Genomic DNA, 24,452 nt, shown 5'->3' with positions numbered 1-24,452 from the left:
CAAGCACAGAAGGCTCTCCTAGATGAGATCAAAAGGAACTTTGAAAGCAAAATGAGAGAGATAGAAGACAAAATGAATAATTCTCTCAAAACGAAAATAGCAGAATTCGAAAAGCATTATAATGAGGAAAACATCTCTCTAAAAAGAAAAGTGTATGATATGGAAAAGGAGCTTCAAAAATTAACCAAGGAAAATGATTTGCTAAAAACCAGAATTAAACAAATGGAAACAAATAACTCTATGAGGAACCAAGAATTAGCCAAGCAAAACAACAAAAATGAAAAATTAGAAAAAGAGGTAAAATACCTCAAAGAAAAAATAACTGACCCGGAAAAAAGATCCAGCAGAGATAATCTGAGAATCATAGGCCTACCAGAAAATTATGATGAAAAAATGAGCCTGGACAACATTCTCCAAGAGCTCGTTAAGGAAAACTGCCCTGAGATACTAGAACCTGAGGGGAAAATAGAAATCGACAGAATCCACCGGACACCTGCTGTAAGAGATCCCAAACTGAAAAATACGCGAAATGTTGTGGCCAAACTCCAGAACTACCAGATAAAAGAGAAAATACTTCAAGCGTCCAGAAAGAAACAATTCAAATATCGAGGGTCCACAGTGAGGATTGCACAGGATTTGTCAGCCTCCACACTGAAAGATCGGAGGCAGTGGAATACAATTTTCAGGAAGGCAAAACAGCTCGGATTACAACCAAGGATCACATACCCAGCGAGACTGAGCATATTCTTCCAGGCAAAGAGATGGTCATTCAATGATATAACAGAGTTCCAGACCTTCTTGATAAAAAAGCCAGAATAATAATGAGACAACATACCAAAATCTGTGGGATGCATTAAAGGCAGTTCTTAGGGGAAGTTTTATATCCCTGAGTGCATACGTGATTAAATTAGAGAAAAGGGAACTCAACGAATTGGGCATGCAATTAAAAAACTTATAAAAAGAACAAATTCAAAATCCCCAATTAAATACTAAACTAGAAATGTTGAAGACTAAAGGAGAGATTAATAAAATTGAAATTAAGAAAACTATTGAACTAATAAATAAAACCAAGAGCTGGTTTTATGAAAAAACCAACAAAATTGATAGACCCTTTGTCAATATGATAAAAAAAAGAAAGAAGAAAACCAAATTATGAGTATCAAAAATGAAAAGGGTGAATCTACCTCCAATGAAGAGGAAATCAAAACAATAATTAGGAATTATTTTTCCCAATTGTATGCACATACATTTGACAATCTTAGGGAAATGGATGAATATTTAAAAACATACAAGTTGCCCAGATTAACTGAAGAGGAAGTAAATTACTTAAATAATACCATCTCAGAAAAAGAAATTGAACAAGCCATCAGTCACCTCCCTAGGAAAAAGTCTCCAGGGCCAGATGGATTCACTAGTGAATTCTATCAAACATTTAAAGAACAATTGATTCCAATACTCTACAAATTATTTGGGAAAATTAGTGAAGAAGGAGTCCTACCAAATTCTTTTTATGACACAAATATGGTACTGATACCTAAATCAGGAAGAGATAAAACAGAAAAAGAAAATTATAGACCAATGTCCCTCATGAATATAGATGCAAAAATTCTAAATAAAATACTAGCCAAAACACTACAGCAACTTATCTCAAGAATAATACACTTTGATCAGGTAGGATTTATTCCAGGAATGCAAGGATGGTTTAATATTAGGAAAACCATCAGTATAATTGAGCATATCAACAATAAAACTAGCAGAAACCACACGATCATCTCAATAGATGCATAAAAGGCTTTTGACAAAATACAACATCCATTCCTATTAAAAACATTAGAAAGTATAGGAATAAATGGAGCCTTCCTTAAAATAATAGGTAGCATCTATTTAAAGCCATCAGCAAGTATTATATGCAATGGGGAGAAGCTGGAAGCATTTCCCATAAGATCAGGGGTGAAACAAGGGTGTCCACTATCACTCCTCTTATTCAATCTGGTACTAGAAATGTTAGCAGTAGCAATTAGAGAAGAAAAAGAAATCAAAGGAATCAAGTTAGGCAAAGAAGAGACCAAGCTATCACTCTTCGCAGATGATATGATGATATACTTAGAGAATCCTAGAGAATCAAGTAAAAAACTGCTTGAGACAATAAATAAATTTGGCAAAGTTTCAGGATATAAAATAAACCCACATAAATCTTCGGCATTCCTATATATTTCCAATGAAACTCAACAGCAAGAAGTAGAAAGAGAAATCCCATTTAAAGTCACTGTAGACATTATAAAATATTTGGGAATCTACCTGCCAAAACAAACGCAGGACCTGTATGATCATAACTACAAAACACTTTTCACACAAATAAAGTCAGATCTAACTAATTGGAAAAATATCAATTGCTCGGGGCTGGGTCGAGCTAATATAATAAAAATGACAATTTTACCTAAATTAAATTATATATTTAGTGCCATACCAATTAATTTACCAAAAAACTACTTTATAGAGTTAGAAAAAAATAGTAACAAAATTCATCTGGAAGGATAAATGGTCCAGAATATCAAGGGAATTAATGAAAAAAAATGCTAGGGAAGGTGGACTAGCTTTACCAGATTTCAATCTGTACTATAAAGCAGCAGTCATCAAAACTACTTGGTACTGGCTTAGGAATAGAGGAGTGGATCAATGGAATAGATTAGGCACACGAGATTCAGAAGTCAACGACTACAGTAATGTATTGTTTGATAACCCCCCAAGACCCTGGTTTTTGGGATAAGAACTCACTATTTGACAAAAACTGCTGGGAAAACTGAAATATAGTATGGCAGAAACTGGGCATAGACCATTATCTAACACCATATACCAAAATCAAGTCTAAATGGGTTCATGATCTAGGTATAAAAGTTGATACTGTAAGCAGTCTGCTAAAACAAGGAATAGTTTACCTATCAGACTTGTGGAGAGGGAATGACTTTATGATGAAACAGGAATTAGAGAACTTTATAAAATGTAAAATGGATAATTTTGACTACATGAAATTGAAAAGCTTCTGTACAAATAAAGCCAATGTAACCAAGATTAAGAGGGAGGTGGGAAATTGGGAAAGAATCTTTACAACCTATGTCTCTGACAAAGGACTCATCTCTAAAATATACAGAGAACTGAGTCAAATTTATAAGAATACAAGTCATTCCCCAATTGATAAATGGTCAAAGGACATGAACAGGCAGTCTTCAGAGAAAGAAATTAAAGCTATCTATAAGCACATGAAGAAATGCTCTAATTCACTATTGATTACAGAAATGCAAATCAATACAACTCTGAGGTACCACATCTCACCAGTCAGATTGGCTAAGATGACAAAACAGGAAAATGACAAATGCTGGAGAGGATGTGGGCAAACTGGAACACTAATGCATTATTGGTGGAGTTGTGAACTGATCCAGCCTTTCTGGAGAGCAATCTGGAACTATGCCCAAAGGGCTATAAATACTTTCATACCCTTTGATCCAGCGATACCACTCCTAGGGTTATATCCCAAAGAGATCATAGAAATGGGAGAAAGACCCATATGTACAAAAATGTTTATAGCAGCTCTTTTTGTTGTGGCAAAGAATTGGAAATTAAGGGGGTGTCCATCAATTGGGGAATGGCTGAACAAGTTGTGGTATATGCATGTTATGGAATATTATTGTGCTATGAGAAACGAGGAGCAGATGGTCTTCATATTTACCTGGAGAGGCTTAAAAGAACTGATGCTGTGTGAGAAGAGTAGAACCAGGAGAATTTGTACACAATTACAGACACAACGTTTGTGTGATGACCAACTTTGATAGACTGGACTCTTCTCAACAATGCAGGGATATAAGTCAATCCCAAAAGACACATGATGGAGAGAAAAACGTACATCCAGAGAAAGATCTAGAAAGAACTAAATTTATATCCAGCTGGAAGCAAAATACCTGATCTTTTTCGTTCTCTTATTTGATTTTATGTCCTCTTTACCATTTTTCATTCCAGCCGGTACAATCCATCCTTATAACCTGACCATTGTATAATGTGAAAGTATTTACAGATCCTATACTTGATTATAAGCCGCCATGGGGGGAGGGGAAGGAGGGGGACAAAATGTGAAATTCAAGGAATTGTGGAATTGAATCCTGTAAACTAAAAGGAAACAAACAAATTAATAAATTAAAGAATAAAAAAAAAGTAAAAAAAAAATGCACAGACAAGATTTCAGACCCCATATCAGTCTGACTGTATATTGGAAAAATGGATCAAATACCATAATCAGCACCTTGTTAGATACTGGGGTGGAGACCTCTCTCATTTATGGAAACGCTGATAAGTTCTAACATGGAATTCCTATTACCATCACAGGACTAGGAGGGGCTGAAATATCAGCCAAAGTTAAACTAATGATGAAAATTGGACAATTACCTAAGAAAGAATATACTGTGGCTATTGTACCCATTCCTGAATATATCATTGGAATAGATATATTGAGAGAGAAGATAGAATTAATGCAGCTTTAGTGGGAAAAATAAAAATGGACCCAATAATTTTACCTGAACCTTCTGAAGTAATTACTTTGAAGCAGTATTGTGAGCCAGGTGGGCAAGATAAATTCGCCAATGCTATAAAGGAATATGTTGAAGGGTGTTAGTCCCTACAACCACATGATGGAATAATCCTGTTTGGCCAGTACGAAAATCAGATAGGATGTAGAGAATGAAAGTGGATTATAGACAATTGAATAAGGTGACTCCTCCCTTGTATGCTGCTGTTCCAGATACTGTCACCTTAACAGAAAGGATCCAGAAATATGATGGGACTTGGTTTGCAGTGATTGATTTGGCCAATGCTTTCAGACTTGGTTTGCAGTGATTGATTTGGCCAATGCTTTCTTCACCATCCCAATAGACTCTAAACAATAGGACCAGTTTGCTTTCACTTGGCAGGGCAGACAGTATACTTTCACCTGCCTGCCATAAGGATGTCTGCATAGCCCCACTATTTGTCATAAGATTGTGACTGAACATTTGGATGAATTAAAGCTACCTGACATTCAGCTTATCCACTACACTGATGATATTATGATACAAGGAAAAATGTAAAAGAAGCAGATGAGAGTTTGACACTTTTCACAGAACATATGAAAAGCAAAGGGTGGGAAATTAACCTTGCAAAGATTCAAGGACCAGCTCATAATGTAAAATTCTTTGGAAAACAGTGGAATAAGGGGCTGTGAGTGATTCTGCCACAAGTCCAACAAAAGATTCAGGATTTTCCTATCCCTACCAATAAGAAAGAGGCCCAAAAGTTTACTGGATTATTTGGATATTGAAGACATCACATACTGCATTTGGGGCAGATTTTGAAACCCTTATACAAAGTTACTCAGAAGAAATATGAATTTGACTGGGGACATGAGCAGAGTAAAGCTTTTGAGGAAGCCAAAGCTGCTATAAATTGGCTCTAGATTTATGGCCTATGCAGAATGGTCTGGATGAATTGCAAGTGACTGTACAGGATGATGATGCAAACTGGAGCTTATGGCAAAAACAACAAAGCTGAAATGTACCTTTAGGATCTTGGTCCAGGAAACTTCCTTCTTTTGGAGTGCAATATACACCTTTTGAAAAGCTGTTATAGGGGAGGCTAGGTGGTGTAGTGAATAAAGCGCCGGCCCGAGTCAGGAGGACTCAAGTTCGGTTCTGGCCTCAGACACTTACACACATGAAAAAACTAGCTGTGTAACCTTGGGCAAGTTACTTAACCCCAATTGCCCTCCAAAAGGCAAAAACAAAACAAAACAAACAAAAGCTGTTATTAGCTGCATATTAGGCTTTGGTAGAGACTGAACAGTTCACTATGGGCTATGAAATGACATTAAGACCTGGAATCCCAATTATGACCTGGGTAATGAGTACCCCAGCTTTTCACAGAATGTATAATTAAATGGAGATGGTATATTCAAAATAGAGCTAAAACTGGCAAAAGTGGAATTTCTGCCCTATATGAATCTATAGCTAACATTGATATTGGGGTGGCCAGGTGGCGCAGTGAATAGAGCACCGGCCCTGGAGTCAGGAGGACCTGAGTTCAAATCTGGCTTCAGACACTTAACACTTACTAGCCATGTGAACTTGGGCAAGTCACTTAACTCCAATTGCCCCTCCAAAAAGCAAAAAAAAAAACCCCAAAACCCAAAACATTGATACTGAGGGATGTGATACATCCCCTGAACCAAGGTAACAGTTGGCACAGTCCTTGGTAAGATGCAATGACAGATATGATGGACTAAATGAAGAAGAGAAGAAACATGCATGGTTTACTGATGGGACAGCAAAATATTTGGGCCAGAAAAGACATTTGAAAGAAGTAACTTATAACCCATGACCTAGAAGGACTTTGGAAAGTACTGGGATAGGTGGAAGTAGTCAATATGCTAAACTTATGGCAGTACATCAAGCCATCAAAACAGAACAAGGAGGACAGTGTCATATATTCACTGATTCATGGGCAGTAGGATTAGCTACATGGATGTCCATGTGGAAAAATCAAAGTTGGGTAATTCAGGGTAAACAAGTCTGTGGTAAAGAATTATGGGAAGATATATGGGACATGTCTTTGGTGACTGATTTGTCAGTTTTCCATGTACATGCTCATGTGGCCCTCACCACGCCAAAATGTGAGTACAATGCACATGCTGATCGCCTAGCAAAGATCGCTACTGAACATATTGTCCCTACTTTGACAACAAATGATGATCCAGTACTAGTAAAATGGGTCCACCAAACAGCCAGCCATTTAGGGGTCCAGGCCACACACCAGTGGGCACAAGATCAAGTTATTAGTATCTCTCATTCATTGTTAAAGCAAATAGCAGAAGAAGGTCATATATGACAACTGGAAAAGGAATGAACTGTTCCTCAGGTAGTTACTGGGGAAGATAGCAAGGGGAAAAGACCCAGCCCAAATCTGGCAAATAGATTATATTGGTCCCATACCCCAAGATAAAGGGCACAAATTTATATGTACTTGTGTTGACACCTATTCAGGTGTACTAGTGGCTTGTCCTTTTAAGAATGCAACTCAGAAAAACACCTGTAAAACTCTAGATCTCATAAGTCAATATTATGAAACCCCAATGTAGATTCAAAGTGATAATGGGTCACATTTCAGAGGTAATGAAATTAAGAGATATTGTATATTAAATAATATAGAATGGATATATTATATTCCATATTATCCACAAGCATCTGAGTTAATTGAAAGATTAGGGGGCAGAGCCGAGATGGTGGAGTAGAAACAGGACTTCTATGCGGCTCCAGCTTCTACCTCCTCCAATACATGTAAAAAATTACTCTAAACAAACTTTAGAGCTACAGAATACACTGAAGGAAGCCCAGTAAGCCGGCAGGAATGGTCCGTTGCAGCATGCTGGGAGCAGAGTGCAGTCCTGACTGAGACACAGTTTTAGCTCCAGTGCGGCTCCGACCAGCAGGGGCAGCTGAAGCAGACTTCACAAGGGTAAATCACCAGCAGCTGTAGCGGTTTCCAGACTTCTCAATCCACAAACACCAAAGACAAAGTAAAAGGTCAGTGTGGAGCTTTGCTGGGAACAGCAGGAGCATAGTCTGGCTGCTGCCCCCAGATCCAGAAGTGGAGGAGGCACAGTGGCTGCAGCCACTGCCATGGGGTTGCTTCAGGTGTACCTGGCCTGCAGATTGTAGGGGGACCAAGCAACCATTCAGAGGGTGATCACTCTTGCTTTGACCTGCTTGGATCCAGACCACGGTCTTGGGTCGTGGTCCTGGGGTGTGTGACCAGTGAGCCAGAGTGTGTGGGGGTTGTAGAGAGGATGCCCATCTAATAGCTCTAGCAGCTGCAAAACCCCCAGTGATTTGGTACATAGCGCTCTCCATTCTGGAAGCAGAGTTCTACTGTGGCAAAGAGCTCAAAAGTCAAGTAATTGGCTGCCAATAAGAGTAAGCAATGGAAGCACAAATAGAACATAAAATCCTTTTTGGGGGACAAAAAAGATCAAGGTATGGAGCAGGAGGAAGACAGTGAAGTCAGAACTCCTGAATCAAAAGCCTCCCAGAAAAATAGGAATTGATCACAGGCCATGGAGGAGCTCAAGAAGGATTTTGAAAATCAAGTAAGAAAAGTAGAGGAAAAATTGGGAAGAGAAATGAGAATGATCAAGAAAATCATAAAAAGTGAGTCAACAGTCTGCTAAAGGAGACCCAAAAGTACACTGAAGGAAATAACACCTTAAAAAACTAGACTAATTCAAATGGTAAAAGAGGCCCAAAAAGCCAATGAGTAGAAGAATGCTTTAAAAAGCTGAATTTGACAGATGGAAAAGGAATTTCAAAAACTCACTGAAGAGAATAACTCCCTTAATATTAGATTGGAGCAACTGGAAGCTAATGACTTTATGAGAAATCAAGATGCTATAAAACAGGCCCAAACAAATGAAAAAAATAGAAGGCAATGTGAAATATCTCACTGACCTGGACAATAGATCCAGGAGAGATCATTTAAATATTATTGGTCTACCTGAAAGCCATGATCAAAAAAGGAGTCTAGACACCATCTTTTAAGAAATTATCAAGCAAAGTTGCTCTGATATTCTAGAACCAGAGGGCAAAATAGAAATTGAAAGAATTCACCAATCACCTCTTGAAAAACATCCCAAAAAGAAAACTCCTGGGAATATTATAGCCAAATTCCAGAGTTTCCAGGTCAAGGAGAAAAAACTGCAAGCAGTCAGGAAGAAACAATTTGAGTATTGTGGAAACACAATCAGGGTAACAACAAGACCTAGCAGCTTCTACCTTAAGGGATAAAAGGGCTTGGGATATGATATTCCAGAGTTCAAAGTAGCTAGGACTAAAACCAGGAATCACCTACCCAGCAAAACTGATCATAACATTGCAGGGAAAAATATGGCCATTCAATGAAATTTCAAGCATTCTTGATGAAAAAACCTGAGCTGAACAGAAAATTTGACTTTCAAATACAAGAAGCAAGAGAAGCATGAAAAGGTAAAAAAGAAAAAGAAATCATAAGGAACTTATTAAAGTTGAACTATTTATATTCCTATGTGGAAAAAGAATAATTGTAACTCATAAGACCTATCTCAGCATGAGGATAGCTGAAGAGAATATATATGTATATGTACACATACATATATATGTATAGGAAGATGTATGTGTATATAAATATATATGTGTGAGTGTGGGCATTTGTATGTTCATGTATACATAGAGGGCACAGCATGAATTGAATAGGAAGGGATGATATCTAAAAAATAAAATCAAGAGGTGAGAGAAGAATTTATTGGGAGAAGAAGAAAGGGAGTGATAAATAATAAATTATTTCATGTAAAAGAGGCAAGAGAAAACTGTTACAATGGAGGGGAAGAGCAGAAAGGTGAAAGGGAATGGGACAACCTGATGCTCATCAAATTTGGTCTGAGGAGGGAATAAGATACACACTCAATTGGGTATCTTACCCTACAGGATATTAGGGGGTAGGGGATAGGAGGGGGGAAGATAGAGGGGAGGGCAGATTGGGGGAGAGGGTATTTAGAGGCAAGCATTTTTTGAAGGGGGATGGAGTCAAAGGAGAAGGTGGAGTGGGTGAGGGGTGGGATGGGATGGAGGCAAGTGTAGTTGGTCTTTTACAATATAACTACTATGGAGGTGATTTGGGAAACTACACATGTACAATCTATATTAAACTACTTGTCTTCCCAGTGGGGGGTAGGTGAGGAGGAAAGAAGGTGAAAAAATCTAGAACTCAAAGTTTTAAAAACAAATGTTTAAAAATTGTTTTTTTATATGCAACTGGGAAATAAGATATACAGGTACTGGAGTGTAGAGACCCATCTTGCCCAGCTAGAAAGTTAGGGGGATGAAGGGGAAGGATATAAGAGAGAACAGACTGGGGGAGGGGTATTCAGTAGGCTTTCTGCTTTGGAGTGGGGGTAGAGGAAAGACGGGGAGAGAAAATTGTAATTCAAAATCTTGTGGAGATGAATGTTGAAAACTAAAAATAAATAAATTAAAAATTTGAAAAAAAATGAATGGATTATTGAAAGAACAGTTAAGGAAGTTAAGTTCAAATTATTCGTATCAACATTGGAAATATAATTTATTCACTGCTTTATGTAATTTGGATAATAGACCACTGGGAGGAAGTACAACGATGACCCCAAATCTGCAAATTAGAAAACAGCAGACACATAAGATCCTAAATATTGAGGGACTGTGAGACAAGATGTCCCAGCACCATATCCAGGAACACCTGGTTTGGCAGGATATGATTTACATTGTCTAGAAGACTTTTGGCTGGATGGAAAAGAAATAAGAAACATCTCTACTGGGATATATATGAGAATCCCTAAAAATCATTTTTGTTGGCTATTACCTAAATCAGGTTTGCCAGCTCGAGGTATACATGTATTGGCTGGAGTAATAGATTCTAATTATCAAGGAGAAATTATTGTAACATTGCAGAATTTGAGTGAAGAACCCATACAGTTTTGTAAAAATGATAGAATAATTAAAATGATTATTATTTTTGTGAAACAATACCCCTTGTGAAAACGGATTCTCCTTCTGAAATAACTGTCAGAGGAACTAAAGAGTATGGTTCTACTACTAGAATAAAATAGGGAGCTGAAGTATGGGTAAAGCAGAAGCCAGATAATGTTCCAAAGGCTGCAGAAATTATAGCACACGGGAAAGAGAATATAGTAGCTGTTGTTTACTCAGGAGAAGATGATTGTCAAACTGTACCCTTAACTCATGTATTTTACCATGTATGAGGTTATGATAGTGAGTTCATGAATTCCAGAAGCATGGCTGACCCTATATTTGTCTCTTTTTAGCTTTTTGTCTATTAAACTTGTTTGTGAGATTTGTTTTCTGTAGGCTTGGTACCCTCCACCTGTAGATGCCTGATTGCTTAAGCCAGATGTCATCCCCTGTCTATGACTTTGATGTTCCACTTCTGGACCTGGCATTGACCAAGTTCCAGATGACAGCTAAATAACTCACCTCTCGAATGAGACCTCTTGGGGCAGGTACAGCTACACGTACAATTTCAGCTTGAAGTAGCTTTGGAGAAGAGACCTTCACCCCTTACCCCAAGATTCTGAGCCCCATTCAATGGAGGGGGGAAGGATGAGGTGCTTGTGCCCAAGTCTCCACCCTAAGATATTGTTTTATGTGCAAAGTTTTTTTTTCTCTTTTTCTTTTTTTGCCTTTTGGAGGGCAATTGGGGTTCAGTAACTTGCCCAAGGTTACACGGCTAGTTTTTGTTTTTTGTGTGTGGGTGTTAAGTGTATGAGGCCGGAACCGAACTCAGGTCCTCCTGACTCCGGGCTGGTGCTTTACTCACGGCGCCACTTAGCAACCCCGCAAAGTTCTGTTGATACCAGTTTTTCCACCAGTTATCCCTAAACTTTCATTTATTGTTGATGTACTTTTGCTATGTAAGGGACATGAAAGATCTTGGGGCCAATGTAATGGGAACGGGAATTTGAAGATCTTCCCTGCCCCTTAACAGACCTGGGGGAGTTTGAAGACATCCCCTGCTTTGAAAGTAAACTCTGCCCCCTGATAGGCTGAATGTAATCACACGGAGCCTGTGGTGGGAGGAGTTTGCTGAAGGGTGGAGCAGAGTCCACAGGAAGCTGGGAGCCAGAGCCAGAGAGATGGTGGGAGAGAGAGGTGCTCAGGCAAGGAGAGAGAAAGGTTTGTGAGCAAATATTGATTTTATGTTGCTTTGTGGGAAGGATAAAGGATGGTGTGGCTCTCAGTATTATTATGGCTTCTTAGTACCTTTGGCGCTATGATGGAATTGGCTTACTGGTTTTGGGATTCAGTTTTCTGGTTTCTAAACAAATGCTTCAGATCTGTCCTCTACCTGTAGAATCTGTTATATTTTGTGATCAAACATCATGCAATATTTATAGTCATGGTCTTTATCATGATCATGGGCACTGTAAATATTGCATTGGCACTACATAGGGGCCACCCCACAGAGGGAGGGAAATTGCACACTCACTGGACCATCCCCATTGTATACAGGCCCCCTGACTCCTCCTTGGGGGACTATTGGACCCTCTAGATCAGCTCTTCCAAACCTTCTCTCTACATCATGCTCTTCCGCAGACATACTTTGCAGAAAAAAATGGCAGCCACCTATCACCTAAGCTGCCTCCTCCACCCAGTTCCACATCTTCAGTCCCCTCGGTGACTTTCCCTATTCTCTCCTCCTCTGCTCCAGGCTCCCAGGAAGAGGTGGCCCTTCCAGCTGGGGCCGATGTCTCTGGCTTGTGTCCCTCAGGACCCTTCTCTGGCCCTCCCCAGTCCCCACCACTAATCTTCAGTCTTTCCTCCTCCATCGGCTCCTGCCCTCCTGCCACAAACATAGGTAGGTCTCCACAACCTGAAACCTCAATATCCCTTCAAGCTGCCATCTGCTGGTGTTCTTCCTGTGCAGAGCCAAAATCCTAGGAAAGGCTGTGCGCTGCTAGTCATTGGCAAACTTCTCACGTTGCCTCCTGCTCACCTCTGACCTGTGGCCTCATTACTGAAGGGGAGCTGCTCTCTCCAGGCCACCAATGATCTGATTGGCCTCCTCCCTGGCCAGCTGACTTCCTTCTCTCTGTTCTTTATAGGGCTGCTGCCCTGGCCTTGCATCTACAGGTGGGGGTGGGACCCCCGTGGCTGGGCCTCAGGCTCTCTTCCTTCTCCAGGTGCTCTTATCTGCTCCCATGGATTTAACTATAATTTCGGTGCAGATGATTCTCAGACCTGTCTATGCAGCCCTCATCTCTCACGAGGGTGATTCCCAGTCCTAAGAAGCCCTCTTCTCTCTCATGAGGATCACATTCCCAGACCTGTCTATGCCCTCATCTCTCTTGGGAGGACCATCCCCAAACCTGTCTAGGCTGCCCTCTTCTCTCTCACACACTCCTGTCTTATCCACCTCTTGGGTACCTCTCACATGGTTCATGAGCATCTCCAACTCCGCAGTTCCGAACATGACTGATTATCTTTCCCTCCTCCTAACATTCCGGCTTCTACATAGTGGGTGATTTAAAATGCTAGTCAAGGTGTACTCTAGCACAGGACATGGCTCCTTTTGTCAAAGGAACAATGAATAGAGACCAAATCTCAGAGGAAGCTAAGTTCCCTTGCCACGCACATGACTAAGTTGTTTTCCTCTCAGGTCTTGTGTAATGAAATTCTCATGATTTCTGCGTCAGGCAGTCAAACTGGTCACAGGGCAAATGGCTGAACCAGTTGTCTTCTGGGGAAGCTGTCATTGCTGGCACGAAGAAAGGCATTCCACAGGGCTCCTTCACTGAAGAGCCTGGGGCGTCAAGGCTCCTGAAATCCCTCCAGGGGGAAAGCTCTGGGAGGTGTTGGTGCAGAGAGGCAGGACCTTGGGAAATCTCACAGCTTTGACTTAGGAACTCATCTTGACCACTTAAAACACGAGCAATCCCTGCTTCCTCCCCCTTTCACGGGATCATGCCAAAGGTCTCTGCTGATTTCTTGGGCAAAGTAGAGAAGGACAGAGGCTGCTCCTGTCTGGAGTGGCAGAGGAAGGTGGGCAGTGACTTGGACCAAGAACAGGTGAGAAGGAAAATAAGGGTCTTGAGTCTACAAAGTTGGGAGAATGCCTCTTCTGAGATGGTGACCCAAGGCTTGGGATGGATCTCGAAGGTCGTCTGACCCCAATCAGGGGCCATCTTGGGAAGGGCATTAATACACCATGGAGGGCAGAGAAGAGAAAGCTTAGGAGAAGCAGCCACACTGCTGGATGGGAAGGGCATCAGCTCCATTCTGCTCAGCCTATGGCGGGGAGGGGCAGAAGGTGCCAAGGGCAGGTGGAGGATGGAAGTTAGGAAGGACTTCCTAAAGTGACCTGAAGGCCTCTTGGCATTCCGAGAGGGCCAGAGGGGGCACAAGCGATGGTTGGCAACAGGTGCCCTCTGAGGCAAATGAGCTCCTCAGGAAGGGAAGGAAGACCCTTCCTCCTCTGGGGCAGGTGCAAAGATGATGCTGTTGGGAAGCCCCTCTTTATTGTCTTGGGGGAGTCCAATGGTCTCTCTTCTGCCCTCATCCTTCTCCATCTCTGAAGCCCCCCATGCTGGTCACCCCCTCTCCTCTTCTATGGTTTTTTTCTCTCCTAGCTCTCTTCTTCCCAAGCACTACTTCTCTTCCTCCTTCTGCTGGATCTCACTAGGCACTAACAGCCTCTTCTTCTCACTCTCTTTCAGCATCCCCATCCCCTCAGTCTATCCAGTGCCATCTTATTGATCCCACCTTCTGTTGTACCCTTTTCTTCTCTGCCCTAAGTCAGACCCTTATCTTGAATAGTACACTTGAACACCACCATGGCCTCCAGTCTCAATTCTCTCTCCTCTCCAGTCTGTACTCCACTGCCACGTGCTCTGGCCAAGTCTCTGCCCTGCTCAAGGAACCCTGTGTGCCCCACAGGCCTCTGGGAGCACACACAAGCTGCTGTCCACAGGCTGGCTCCAAACCACCCAGCAAATCCTACTGATTCTATTCTGTACCAGTCACCGACACCTTGTGTGATGCTTAAGCCACTTCAGTCCAAGGAAGTCTGATCTGTGATCACTTTTCAGGTAGCCTTAATCCTGCAGGATTTCCTACCTAGGGCAGTTTCTAGCCCCACACTGACCTCCACTCCTCACCTGCCGCCACACCTAGAACGCTTCAGAGGTCAGACCAATTACATCATCTTCCCTATCTAGGATGCTGCCTGCTGGTTTCTGGACACTCCCTCCTTTTGGCCATAAAGATGATCTGTCAGCTCCTATGCTGTTAATGGGAGTTGAAGATCTTCCCCACCCATTAATATACCTCATGGAGCCCCAAAAGAGAAGCTTGATTAGGGGAGACTTGTTTTTCCCTTTTGTTACTTTGTAATTAGGCAGTGGGTCAAGAGGTTGTGATGCCCTCTGGCTCTATAGAAAAGTTATACTCTGAGGTGAGGTTTTGCTTTGGGAAAGAGTGCCCCCCGGCTTTGAAGATTTATATGTTGGTAGTTCCCTCTCTGGTAACTATGAATGTGTAGCTTTATACTGTCTGTTGATTTGTGTTATTTTCTCTATCTGTATTTTTCTGCTTGTAATTTGTTTGTATTTTCTGACTTTTCCCCCTGAACTAAGTAAATGATACACACACACACAATTAAAGTAAGATGGTTGACCCCTTTAAAGTTGCTTTCCTCTAGAAAAGCAGATCAAAGAACCTGTTCTAGCAGCCCTCCTGGGTACAGCCCCTCATCTGGCTTCTTAGCTTGCTGTGGAAACTGAAATTCGCACTTTGCTAATAAATTGATTGTGCTCCGAGCTTTGTGCCTCAGACTTCTTTTCACTCCCCCCCCCCACAGTTTGGCCCCTAACCTCCCTGCTCCCACCTCCCTGCCTTTGTACCAGCTGTGCCCTGTGCCTGGAACTCTCTCGCCAGACCCCCATCTCTTGAATTCACTTTGTGCTTCCTGTTTTCTCTCCAGCCTCTCATGTGTAGTCAGGCTGTTTACTCCAACAGAAAAGGTAGCTCCTCCAGGGCAGGCCTCCAGCTCCCAGCCCAATGCTAAGCACATAGGAAACAGGTGCCCCACAAGGTGAGGGTGGAAGCTGGGCTAGACCTTTGCCCCCCTCTCTACCAGGGCCTACCTGCACCGTCTCCTGGAGCACAGTGAGAGCCTGCTCCTTCTGCTCCAGAAGTTGCTGGAAGTTGGGTTCATTGTGAGGACATTGGCTGGAGCTTGAGTCCTGCCTGGGAAGAGGGGGCACCTATGACCATGCAGCGCGTGGGAATACAAAGACCAACCCATGGAGTGGGGAGGGGACCCAAGAGGGAACAGAGAGGGGGACTCAAGAGGGAAAGGCTAGGGGTGGGAGAAACCCAAGAGGGAAAGGCCAATGGGGGGAACCCAAGAGGGAAAGGTCAAGGGGGGGACCCAAGAGGGAAAGGTCAAGGGGGGGGACCCAAGAGGGAAAGGCCAAGAAGAGGAACCCAAGAGGGAAAGGTCAAGGGGGGGACCCAAGAGGGAATGGAGGGGGGACCCAAGAGGGAACAGAGAGGGGGACTCAAGAGGGAAAGTCCAGGGGTGGGAGAAACCCAAGAGGGAAAGGCCAAGGTGGGGGAACCCAAGAGGGAAAGGCCAAGGGGGGGACCCAAGAGGGAAAGGTCAAGGGGGGTCCCAAGAGGGAAAGGCCAAGGGGAGAACCCAAGAGGGAAAAGTCAAGGTAGGAACCCAAGAGGGAAAGTGCAAGGGGGAGCCCTCCTGACGCCTGGCCTGGTTGGCACACCCCACCTTCCAGAGTGGTCCCTGGCTCTCTCCTCTCCTTTGGGACTAGGAATTGTCTTCTTGCCTGAGGGCACCCTGCTGGTTGGAGATTCTACAAGAAAAGACACCCTGTTGATACATAAAGAAGAAAGAAGCCTGCAGTCGGGCTGGGGTTTTCTACTGTCTCCAGAGGCTCTCAGTGGAGGCAGGGAGGGCAGAAGGGTTAGGTCTATGACTCTTTCCACCTGCTGGGGATGCATGGTGCTGACATGGGGCTTCACACCTCTCTGGGGGATGAGCCAGTGACCTCCAAGGCCCTCCAAAGATGACAAACCAGCCATCCCTCCTTGATAAGTATGAAAATGGCTTCTGTTCCACCCTCAGTATGGAAGCCCTTGTGTGAGGCATGGCCTACAAGTGGCTCTGAGAAAGGAGGTGCCTCCCAGACTTCCTCGGGGTCACCAGATGGGAACAAGGAACAATAAATGATAGTTTCATCTTCTATGACTCTTTAAAAAAAAATCAGTCAAGGGGCGGCCAGGTAGCACAGCGAGTAAGAGCACCGGCTCCAGTGTTGGAATGACCTGGATCAAATCTGGGTTCAGATACTCAGCACCACACCCAGAAATAACTGGCCGTGTAACCTTGAGCAAGTTACTTAACCCCGATTGCTTAAAAAAAAAAAAATCAGTCAACCAATGATCAAGCATTTATGCATGCCAGGGCTGTGCTATGGCCACTTAACATTTACAGAACATGTATTAAGCACTTACTGTGTGCTGGGCATTGTGCTATGGTAGCCAACATCCACAGAGCACTTATTATACACCTACTGTATGCTGGTGCTGTGCCACACTGGTGAACATTTATAGCATGTTTATTAAGCACTAACTGTATGCTGTGCTGCAGCTGCTTACATTTGTAGAGCACCTGTTAAGCACCTACTGTGTACAGCTCTCTGCTACAGTAGCACATTCACAGAGCATTCATTAAGCACCTACTGTGTACAGTGCTCTGCTACAGTAGCACATTCACGGAGCATTCATTAAGCACCTACTGTGTACAGCTCTCTGCTACACTTGCTAACACCCTTGCTATGTGCTTGGCATTATTTTATGGTAGCCATTATTTACAGAGCATTTTAAGGTTTGCAAACACTTTACATGCACATTCTCACTGGCTCTTCACAACACCCCAGGGACACAGACACTATGGCTATCTTCAGTTTTGGGGAGAGGCAGATGGAGGTGACGAGGTCACCCTACCAGTGAGAGTCCTGTGCTCTGGGCACTCCGGCACTGCCTAGCGCAGTAACAAAGAATGCGACAGTCCCTCCATGGTGAAGGACCTTCTGATGAGGACAGAGCTAAGCACATGCACCAGAGGAAGGGAAAGTGAACAAATCTGAAGTCGCTGAACACAAGGTGCTCTCAGAGGGTCACCAGACCTAAGTACACCGTTTTCTGAATTCGTGACCATCCCAGTAAATGCCCCTTGACATGACTAGATAGAACCCATCTTTCCCTGGCTGACACACAGCCATTGCCACATCAGGGACAGTTAAAATACTACCAGCAGATTTGCAGTTTTCCAGCTCTGCCAAGTGTCTGTTGATGTTGATGCTGTCAAATCCAGTGGGGTCCTGCAAAGATTTTAGAGAATAGTCATCATCAAACATGTGCTGTCTATGCTCAAGACTGATAACTGCTTCTTTTGTGTCAGCTTTAGGGCTGTATGCCATGGAAGAATGAACTAAACCCTTGTGTGCTACTCAGGGATCCTAAGAGGGCAGTGAGGTCATTATTTGGCAGAGAAGAGGGGCTAAGTCTTCAGGCTAGATGGACGTCGTCCATGGCCTGGGGCCTAGACAAGAATTTGTTCCCTCCCTTCTTCCTAACTTTCAAGGTTCACCCAGAGTCCAGCCCTTCCTTTTGTGGGTCACTAACCCTGTATGTATTACATCGTGGATGCCTTTGTCTGTTCTCCACGGTCAACATTTCACTCATTCATGGTGTCTGGTTGACCTACCAGGACCCTGGAGGGCAGGGGCCCAGCTCACATCTCCCTGTGCCCCCAGGACTGATTTGCATGTACAAAGTTCTCAGTGGACATTTTAAAAATATTTAAACTACATTTTATTTTCCCCAGTTATATGCAAAGACAATTTTTAACACTGATTTTTTTTTTAATTTTGAGCCCTTCCCTGAGACAATAATTGGATCTAGGTTCTACACAGCCAGTCATTCAGCACATATTGCTATATTAGTCATGTTGTGAAAGACAATACAGACTCAAAGGGAAAAAATTAAAAACATGACAAAAATACAGGAAGTTAAAAAAGGCAGCTTTGATCTGCGCTCAGCTGCCATTGGTTCTCTCTCCTGAGGCTGCTGGCATTCCCGACTCCCTTGGGATTGTCTTGGATCACTGTGTTGCTGAGGAGCCATTCCCAGCTGGCCATCACACAGTCCTGTTGTTCTGGACATTTATTGGCAAGCTCCTTTATTTAAAAACTCAGTAACGAAACCGAAGTGGGTGATGACTTCTTAGGCTCACTAAGAGAGGGATGCCCTGAAATGCTTCTATGCTGGGAATCCCTGCCCCTTGCTATGGGAATCCTGCATTGTTCTGAGAATATGTTTGCATAAAACTGTGTTTCAGGCGCACAAAAGGCCTGAGAAAAGGCCAGTGGAAGGTGTCCAGCAGTGAAAGGCCTGTCTGGTGATGACCTACCAGGAGCTCCAGGGGACCCTGACTTGGGCCAGAAGCAGAACAGTCTGGAAGGAAAAGCCCAGGAATGGACCCTGCCTAGCCTAGGCCTAGTCCCAGAGGCAGAGTGTGTGGGGAAAGGACCATCTCTCAAAGGATCCAAGCTCTGCCCTGGCTCAGGCTCCTGGCCTGCTCCAGTAGACTCCACAGAGTCCCACAGACAAGGCAACAGGTTCTGAACTCTGAAGCCTCCCTGAGGCTTCCCAAGCCCTGCATTAGGGCTACCCACCCTCCCCCCCACACAGCCCACCTCCCATGCTGCCTGAAGCTCTTGCTCAGAGGGCAGCAGGATGGGGGGTGGGGAGGAGGGTTCTATAAGAAGGTGGGTGGGATGAACACAGAAGGAACTGGAAAGCAGCTTCTGGAAAAAAGAAATCTCCCTGGCCTGGGCAGCAGGACCCTCCCCTGTGGCCACCTGACCCTGTTTCAGAGCAGCCGGAGGAACCAGCACAGACAGGTGGGACCTGTGGCCGATCTCATCCTGCTCTCTTGACTTCTTTCCTCCCTCCCCCCTCACACAGCAGGTGCCTCCAGCCCAGGGCACCTCCAGGTTTGGGACTGAAGGACAGGCTTCCTCTGGCCTTCCAGAAATCCCCGGTAGCCCAGGCCTTGTGGAGGTCTTAGTTCACTTCTAGGTGAACCATTCAGCATCTGTCCTTGCTCCCTTAAGAGGAGAAGGTGAATGGCAACCCAAAGGTAGTGGGGGCAAGCAGGCTTGGGTAGTGCCCAGAAGGGAGCAGGTCCTGAGGGCAGGCTCCCAGACATCAAGGCTTCTACTTTTGGCTTATTGTGTTTTCATATGCCCCTGTTCACAGGAGATTCATTCTCAGGGGAACAAGGAAAGCTTATGTGATCCCACTGCCATTAATCCAAGGTGGTCTGGGCCTCAGGAGAAAGGCTGACTAGAGAGACAGAATGAATCCCTCCTGAGGAGCTCCCAAAACACACCCAGAGGCCAGGCCCTCACTCCAGTGACTCAAGACTTTGCTGCAGGACACCCTCCCACTAAGGCAGATAGCCATCCTTCTATGAGCTAATGGAGCTGGAAGGGACCCCTCTACCCATAGACACATCTGTGACATCTCCAATGAGGAGTCATCCAGCCTCAAGACCTTGGGGGTAGGGGGTGCTCTCGTGACACCCTTTGGGCTCCCATGATAATGCCCTAATATGTCAAAACAGTGGTCACATTCTCCCCCTCACACTTCCCTCAGTCTCCAGGAAGAACACACCCAGGTCCTACAAGTGACCCTTCAACAACATGGACTTGGGGGCCTTCCCATTCTGGCTGCCCTCCTCTGGGCATGCTCAAATTTGCCGAAGTCCTTCAGCAGCAGGACCTAGCAAGGAACCCAAGCCCTCAGATGAGGTCTGACCAGGGCAGGGCACCCGGCAATGAACTCTCCCCTCTCTGCCCTCCCAAGCTGGGATTAGCTTTCTGGCTGTCACCTCCCACTGCTGACTCCACCTGCGCTTGCATTCCACTAAGACCTCCAGATCTTCCTCACAATAACTCTTCTTTTCCTCAGGCCTCCCTCATCATATAGCTATGAAAGGAATGTGCAGGACATGGATCCCATCTTGTTCGATTCAGCCTCTCAAGGTCTTTTTGAGATCCTGCCTCAATCAACCCTCCCAGTTTGGTAACCTCAGCAAATGTGATAAGCACACCCATGTAGGCCCCGGGCCAAGCACAGACCCCAGGCCTGCAGGGCCAGTAACGACCCCTGGACACCCAACTAATTCTACATCCAATCACCTAATCTGAGCCTCTGCCCTCTCTTCAGCCACAACAACTTGGGATAGTCCAGTAGCATCTCAGCACTGGCCGTATGAACAGGGGAGACTGGCGGTTGTGTTTGGGGGTGGAGGGCATGCTGTTCCCAGGTCATTGCTCCAGAATCTCCCCAGGAATCAGGCCCAGAGTTGAAGATTCTGTTCTCTTTCCTTTTTCCAAAGGCAGGGCCACCTCCGTGCCCCTCTCATCTAGTGGGACTTGTCCAATTTTCTGTGATCTTATAAATACCCCAGACAGGGGCCCAACTGCCCTATGCACCAGACACCGGAGGTCCTTCATCAGCCCATGAGGTACTGGGGACACCAGAGCATCCAGAGCATGGGGCCTAGAGTCAGGAAGAAACTGCTGCTTGCCTCAGTTTCCTACACTGTAAAACAGGATACAGCAGCCCCCACCTCCCAGGGCTGTTGCTCAGCCCAGTGCTGGGTTTACATAGCAGGTGCTCTGGCACTCGCCCACTCTTCTTCCTCTCTATCCTGACACAGAAGGCATCCCCCCGACGCAGGAAACAAATTGCTGAGTAGGCCTGACGTCTCTTTCCTGTCTCTTGGCCCTGGCCCATCCACCCCAAGGAAAGCCTCTGTTTTCTCCTTTGGCAATCCTGGGATAGCAGCTCTCTCCGGGCTTTGGTAACCCTTATGTGCCATGCTCTTTTTTCATTAAAGATGGCACCTGCAGCCAGCCTTGTGACAAGCATGACCAGTCCTCAGAGTGAGCACACACATGCATAATGCCCCTCATCCCTCGGCCTGCCCACACTCAGCTCACCAGCTGCAGCCTCCATTCACTTTGGTGCCAATAAAAGGCAGAAGAAAAGGGCCTTGGGGAAGCTGTGGACACATGTTCACTACTAGGTCTGTATCCCAAAGGGATCAAAGAGAGAGGAAAGGGAGCCATATGCACACAAATATCCACAGCAGTTCTTATTGTGGAGGCAAAGACTGGAAACTGAGGGGATGCCCATCAGTGAGGGAATGGTTGAACAATGTGGGGTCTATGTGATGGATTGCTATTGCAACTATAAGAAATGATGAGCAGGGTGCTTTCAGAAAAACCTAGGAAGACTTATATGAACCGATGCAAACTAAAGTGAGCAGAACCAAGATAACACTGTGCATAGTAATAGCAATATTGTAACATTAATGAACTGTGAAAGAATTGCTCCTCTGTTCAGTACGGTGACCCACCAAAATCCCAAAAGACTCATGAAGTATGCTATTCACCTCCACATAGAGAGCTTCTTCTCTTTCTTTTCTTTTGAATTTTTTTGGGGGGAGTAGGGACATGGTTAATGTGGACATTTGTTTTGCATGACTATACATATTTGTAATGAGTTCTATTTTTCTTGACTTCTCAATGGGTAGGGAGAGAATTTGGCAATAAAACCAACATTAAAGTGAATTCTTTTAAAAAATATTTTTGTGGGGGGGGGTGCCTTATGCACAAAGACTGGGAGGTAGGAGTTTGGAGGTATGCACAGATTAGCTTGTTTGACTAAAACAGAGTTTGGAACAAAATGAGAAGGGGTGGTGAGGGCCAGACTGTATGTAGAGGGAGCGGGTGTCAGGCTGAGGAGTCCCTCTTTTATCTCAAGGGAATGGGGAGCCATCAGAGGTTTGGGGTCAGAGTTGTAGCAGGACTCTTAGTTTGGCAGCTGCTGGAGGACAGACTGGAGAGGGGAAGGGACCATCACCCTGACCTTGCTCCCTTTCCCTAAACAACCCACAAACAGGGCCAACAGTGAGCGGCCTCCCAGCTCCCCTTGCTACTCCATCAGGTCACAGACACTGGAGCCAAGGGTGTTCCCTGCCCCTCTGATGTCTGGGTCAGGAACCAAGGAAGGTACCACGCAGAGGAGAAGGCAGCCTGTGATCCCAGAAGCAAGCTATAAGCTACAAGCATTCTGAACTGCTGCTGGTACCTGATAGGGATGGGGGCCCACCCATGCCCCCCCCCCAGCCCAGTCCCAGTTCCTTTTTCAGGAGAAGGTATGCAGGTACCAGGTAGCTCAGGCAGCCCCAGAAATGCCTACATCCCTCCCCTCCATGGGAGCAGAGACCACATCCCCTTCCCGGGGGCCCCCCAGCAGTGCCCCATGGGAATGAGGACCTTAGGACGCACCTTTATGTTCATCCTGGCCTCTGGGATGGTCTTCCTTTGACATTTTTCTTCCACTTTCTGCCTCAGTGTAGACAGCACAGACTCAATGGCCCCCGGAGCACTGACGACAACCTTCCGAATGTCCTCCTCTGAGACATAGAAGCGTAGTTTAGGAAACACTTTCCTGAAAAGCAATCAGCAGACAACAGGGCTCTAAACAGGCTTCTGTGGCTTTCTGTCAGCCCCGAACAAGCTTCTCAGGGGCCCATGGCACATCCTGAATCTCCTGCCAGCTCAATCAATGGCACCTGCAAAGAGGCCCAAATTCAGGGTGCAAAGCTGTCCAGGGAAGACCAAGCAACAGCCTTGTTTTTTGCACTCCCCCTCTCTGTCTCTGGAGGCAGATGCTCCCCCCTGCCTAACCAGGGGCTGTGGCTTCTCCCCACCCCCCACCCGCTGCCCACCTCGGACTCCTGTGAAAAAAGGAGACTGGGGAAGGCTAGGTGGTGCAGTGAATAGAGCACCAGCCCTGGAGTCAGGAGGACCTGAGTTCAAATCCGGCCTCAGACACTTAACACTTACAAGCCGTGTGACCTTGGGCAAGTCACTTAACCCCAATTGCCCAGCCTTCCCCCCTCCAAAAAAAAAAAGAAAAAGAAAAAAGGCGATTAGATGGGATGGTCTCTGAGGCCACCCACGAGCTCTCCTCCAGTGATTCATCCTCGCTGACCCACCATCTACGCCAGCACCAGCATCTACAAACTCTCTGTGTCCTAACAATGGCTCTAACGCAAGGCCCAGACTGGAGGGAATGGAATGGGATAACACAAGATTCCTTCCTTCCCCAGAACTGAGGCAGGCCAGTGGGCAAATTAGAGCTAGGAGACCTACAAGTTGAAAGCACAGCTGCAAGGGATGCCCTCTTCAACTTCCTCATGTGGTCAAGGGTCCTTTGGGGGTGACCTTCAGGAGTGGGGAGGGGGAGCAGGCAGGAGGGCGTCCATCTCCATTACGGAGCTTCTTTTGAGGACCTGAAATCTGTTTCCCTTCCCTCTCCCTCCCGACCTGTTTCTGGGTCTGCCCTCTGGGCCCAGCAGTACAAGGCTTATCCTTCTTCCCACTGGTAGTCTTTCAAATACCTGAAGGCAACTATCAAATCTCCTTCAAAACCTGGTTTGGGTGGTTTATAGTTTGTTCAACTCAGCCTCAATCCCAACCCAAAGCCAGCAAGTATTTGTAGGGCTTACACTATTGTGGAGAAACAAAACCTAGACTGGGGCACCTTCTGTACCCAGTACAGAATGGCCACCTCCCCCCCCCACCCCATAGTGGTACCCAGTGAGTCTGGTACAGAGCCCCCTAGAGTGGTGACCAATGTGCCTAGTACAGACCCAGCCAGTGCGGTGCCCAATGTGCCCAGTACATACCC

The 24,452-nt window shown here is 45.1% G+C and overlaps 1 protein-coding gene across 1 annotated transcript in view; it reads right to left on the bottom strand.

Annotated features, from left to right (window-relative positions):
• The window catches only part of LOC138172107 (sperm flagellar protein 1-like), a 30,830-nt gene that overhangs the window by 5,124 nt on the left and 1,254 nt on the right, over positions 1-24,452 (bottom strand). The window contains exons 3-6 of the mRNA XM_069101681.1: positions 23,045-23,207; positions 17,929-17,998; positions 16,384-16,468; positions 15,740-15,842 (exon numbers count right to left, since the gene is read on the bottom strand). Coding sequence (XP_068957782.1) covers positions 15,740-15,842; positions 16,384-16,468; positions 17,929-17,998; positions 23,045-23,207 — 421 coding nt within the window. The remainder of the gene's footprint in view (positions 1-15,739; positions 15,843-16,383; positions 16,469-17,928; positions 17,999-23,044; positions 23,208-24,452) is intronic.

Source organism: Petaurus breviceps, unplaced genomic scaffold (genome assembly GCF_028583685.1).
Source record: "Petaurus breviceps papuanus isolate PSGF00001 unplaced genomic scaffold, PetGlider_PUasm1.0 490, whole genome shotgun sequence".
NCBI lineage: Eukaryota > Metazoa > Chordata > Mammalia > Diprotodontia > Petauridae > Petaurus > Petaurus breviceps.
The sequence above is the reverse complement of the archived record's forward strand: the minus strand, read 5'-3'. Positions and strand labels throughout refer to the sequence as shown.